Consider the following 4,614-nt stretch of genomic DNA (forward strand, 5'->3'; position numbering starts at 1 on the left):
TTGTTTTCTCGTATCTGGACGATATCCTGGTGGCGTCCACATCAGAGGAAGAGCACAAGAGGCACCTGAACTTAGTGTTCAGAAGATTAAACGAACACGGATTAAGGATAAACTTACCGAAATCGACATTTGGAGTGGAAGAATTAGATGTTCTGGGATACCATATTACATCGAAGGGAGTCCTACCACTACAGGAACGAGTAAAAGCGATTCTAGAGTACAAATTACCAGCTACAGTTCACGAGTTGCGGACGTTCCTAGGCATGGTCAATTTCTATCGTCCCTTTCTAAAAAACGCAGCGCACAGTCAAGCCGTCCTACACGAATACTTAAAAGGTGCAAGAAAAAGGGATAAGAGAAGGATACAGTGGACGGACGAGGCCATAAGAATGTTTGAAAAGTGCAAACAAGAACTGACAGATGTAGCGTTACTAAGTTACCCGAACGCGGAATCGCAGTTAGCGGTTTTTACAGACGCCTCTGATTGGGCGGTTGGCGCTGCGTGAAGAAGCTGAGCGATACCCAAAAGAACTACAGTACCTACGACAGGGAATTGTTGGGTATCTACCTAGCAGTAAAACACTTCAAACATTGGTTGGAGGGCCGCGAATTTAAAATCTTTACAGACCACAAGCCGCTAATCTTTGCATTCAAGCAAAATAACGATAAAGCATCCCCTAGACAGCTTAGGCAATTACAATATATATCGCAATTTACTACAGACCTATGTTATATAAAAGGGCAAGAAAATGTAGTCGCAGATAATTTATCAAGAATAGCAGAAACCTCGGTCGCAGAAATTGATTTTGATAAAATAGCCGGGGAACAAGAAAGCGACACCGAGTTAAAAGAATTGCGAGCGAATAATAAATCATTAATTTTTAAAAGTTACCCACTGCCATCCGGCAGAGAATTGTGGTGTGACACATCCACAAGGAATATTCGGCCGTTTGTACCGAAACGTTTCAGGGAAGAAATATTCAAACAAATACATGGCCTGGCCCATACCGGTGTCAGATCAACAACGCGGGAGGTAACGGCAAGATTTGTGTGGACAGACATGAAAAGAGAAGTGCAAGAATGGACCCGAGCGTGCACTAGTTGTCAAAAGAACAAAGTAACACGGCACACGAAATCGGAGCTAGGACGGTACCAGTTACTGGATGAACGTTTCGGTGTGGTACACATAGATTTGATTGGGCCATACCCCCCATCCGATGGTTTTACCTATTGTCTGACATGTATAGACCGCTACAACAGGATGGATGGAGCTGGTACCACTGCAAAGTATTACAGCCGAAAAAGTCGCTAAGGCGTTTTACGAGAGCTGGATCACCCGATTTGGGGTTCCCTATCAGGTCATTACAGACCGGGGAGTACAATTTACATCGGAGCTTTTTCGGTCACTAACAACTATATGCGGAATTAAACTACAGCATACGACGGCCTACCACCCACAAAGTAACGGAAAAGTTGAGCGGCTCCATCGGACGCTGAAAGCAGCGATTCGATCACATGGTACTAAAACATGGACGGACTCAATACCAACAATTCTCTTAGGGCTGCGAACAGCATTAAAAGAAGACTCGGATTACTCCATATCACAAATGGTTTACGGGACAACAATCAAACTACCAGGTGAATTTTTTGTCAAGTCAAAAATGTCAATATCACCGGAAACCTTTATTAGTAGGCTACAGAGTCAGATGGAAGCGGTAAGACCATGCACTGCTAGATACAGAACAAATTTGAAGATATTTGTGCATAAAGACCTGAAGACATGTTCGCACGTATTTGTAAGGACAGATAGAGTGAAGAAACCACTCGAACCTGCTTACGAGGGACCATTTAAAGTGCAAAGTAGGAATGAGAAATATTTCCGGGTACAAATACAAGGAAAATCGGCACGCATTTCCATTGATAGATTGAAGCCAGCCTATATGTTAATATCAAACGACCAGGACCGAATTGTACCGGAATCAGCCGACGGAACGTTGCCAAAGAAAGAGGTACCAGTGGAGAAGCCACGAGTATCTCGAACAGGAAGACTGATCAAACGTCCAGTGCGTTTTAATAGTAATGTAGAATATTCGTATAATTAATGGATAGAATAACCTAATAATTAAGCATTAGATTAAGATATTATAAGACTTATTTTGAATTTTGCGTGGATTTCTCTTTATTATTGTTTATTACAGTAGTATAATCGCATGTAACGTAACTTAGTTACTGGTGGGGGAATGATGTAGCGGTGTTAAGTTGGCAGCGCTGCCCCCCGCTCGGTATGTTTTTGTTACCGGCACTGCCGCCAGAGTAGAAAAACACAGGACTAACCAAAAAGAGAGTGTCAATAAAGAAGCCTGTGCACTACGAAGTGATTTTGATTAGATAAGCCATCCGGAACAAGTGTAAACACTTCCGTGTCAGTTTTACACTGCCGATACGACGAAAAGTATATTTTGATCACACGGCAAATAACAACAACTATATAGACAAACTAATATGATCAAGTGAAGCGTAAAAGTGACTCTCAATCATCTTGTAAAACACCACATCGAAGCAGTGTTGTTTCTACCGTAAAGAGTTAATAGATTAAATTAAAATCATTAAGCAGTGATGTAGTTTAATCTTACAAGAATAAATGAAATATGTTACAAGGAAATTTCTTACGTATACACGGCCAAGTCTCCAGCAGATAACAAAATAAATAAATAAAATAAAGGCAAACTAAAATCGCATTGACCAGGGTTCGAAGCTGCGTAAAACGAAAACAACCTAATCCCAACCTAACCTAACCTAACCTAACCTAACCTAACCTAACCCTAACCTAACCTAACCAAACGCAAGTTTAAGCTTACATTGGGTAATATAAGTAAATAATGGACCAGTAAATAGAATATAACAGCAAATCGGCCCAGCGCATCAACGAATAACCGTAACCCGCCTGGGCCAATCAACCACTAGATGCATGAACAGCATGCCGCGCGGAGTAAGGTAAGGTAAGATAAGGTAAACTTAAAATAAATAAGTGATTAAGTAAGTAAGTAAGTAATCTTATCTATTTCAGATCATACACAAGATACTTAAACTAATTAACTCATATTATGTAGTATTCAATCATCAGACCATCAATTTAGTCGATGCCAATAAATTAGTAATTCTCTATAAGATTAAATAGAACCTACAAAAAAATGAGTCGACGAATAAGTAGGATTAAAATTAAGGTGAATAAAGTGAATAAGGTGAATAAGGTGAAGAAGGTGAATGTTTAAAAGGTTCAATCTGAATCCGCAGCAGAGTGCAGCCGCACCCACATTTGCAAGGCTCGGTATAAGAAAGGCATCGACTCATCACCCCACCATCAGCCAACCCCCACCCTACCAACCACCACACCGTATTAAAATCACCCACCGGCACTTATAGTCAGAAATATTAATATCCGCTAATATTCTCGCTAAATTATCCCGCCAACATTAATTGATTGTTACCGTCAGGACATCACGCCCTTTTGACTCACAGTTGAAGGTGTAATTTGCATAATTCAATTATAAGATTCTAAGCTACTATACCATTATAGTAACTTTCTCGCATTTAAGTAATGAAAATAAATAAAATACCATAAAACACTGCAGTACAGTGCGTAATGTAGATCTACAGACCCTCCGAAATGAAGAAAGAAGAACATCATGAACTCTGATAACCCCTCACATATCCCTAAAGCCAACACGCAACTGACCACTGTTACAACATTGATAGAAGCGAATAAGTATAAATAATTTTTAACAAAAAAAGATCCGACATCGAAATGCACTAAAAAGTATAAATAATTTCTATTTCATTTATACCGATATTCCATAGCTATTAATAATATCTACTCTAATCGTTAAATAGGATACCAAATACATTTCAAAGTTTTCGGAGGCGGCGCAAAATTAAAAACTTTTTCTCTACTAGGAAGATCCTTTTTTTTCGTGGGGAAATCTTACATAAGACCCCCCGTGCCCCTGGGGGAAGCCAGCGGGGGAGTGTCAGATTCCTACTGACTACAACCCCACGGCGACCTCCTCTGGCGTATGGCAGAGGCTCCGGGGCCTAATTACTATAACTCCGGAGCCTCCTCGCCGCACAGTGGGCCAAAATCGTAAAATAGGTGGACAAAATCCGAAAATTTATATATCATGTAACAATTTGAAACTACGTTACTTGAAAATTTATACTCGTCTGTGTCCTGTTTCAAAGCACACATGACTTGAACGCGTTATTGTTGAAATTATTCGAGAAAGAAACAGTAGAGGTCAATGCACTCCTGAAACAACGCTCAGTCAGTCTGTGTTACGCGTCGAATGAAAATACCACCATCTTTCACTGAACAAATTTTTCTTTAAATGAACAATGGATTCTTCTAATACTGGTATTTATCTGCCTTTTTCTTAATTTTTCGAATTTTTACCTCCCACTGAAGTCGTAATTTGCTATACAGTCTCGCATGAAATATTAGACATTTCTTTACGTAAGATTTTGGTAAAAATATTGTAACTTTTGGTATACATAGGTATATCAAAATTCTTTAATATCGACTTCAATAAACACTACTGTTGGGATTAAGCCAAAATT

At 39.6% G+C, this 4,614-nt stretch overlaps 1 protein-coding gene across 1 annotated transcript; it reads left to right on the forward strand.

Moving 5' to 3' along the window:
* Nucleotides 1-1,265: 1,265 nt before the first annotated feature.
* LOC123988815 lies at nt 1,266-2,102 on the forward strand. The gene has a single exon (XM_046289561.1). It carries the CDS (start codon nt 1,266-1,268, stop codon nt 2,100-2,102), a length of 837 nt encoding a protein of 278 aa, XP_046145517.1.
* Nucleotides 2,103-4,614: the final 2,512 nt, after the last annotated feature.

The sequence above is a fragment of the Osmia bicornis genome, unplaced genomic scaffold (genome assembly GCF_907164935.1).
Source record: "Osmia bicornis bicornis unplaced genomic scaffold, iOsmBic2.1, whole genome shotgun sequence".
NCBI lineage: Eukaryota > Metazoa > Arthropoda > Insecta > Hymenoptera > Megachilidae > Osmia > Osmia bicornis.

Coding starts and splice junctions, on each gene's coding strand:
- LOC123988815 (XM_046289561.1), top strand. CDS start 1,266: ATGGAGCTGGTACCACTGCAAAGTATTACAGCCGAAAAAGTCGCTAAG.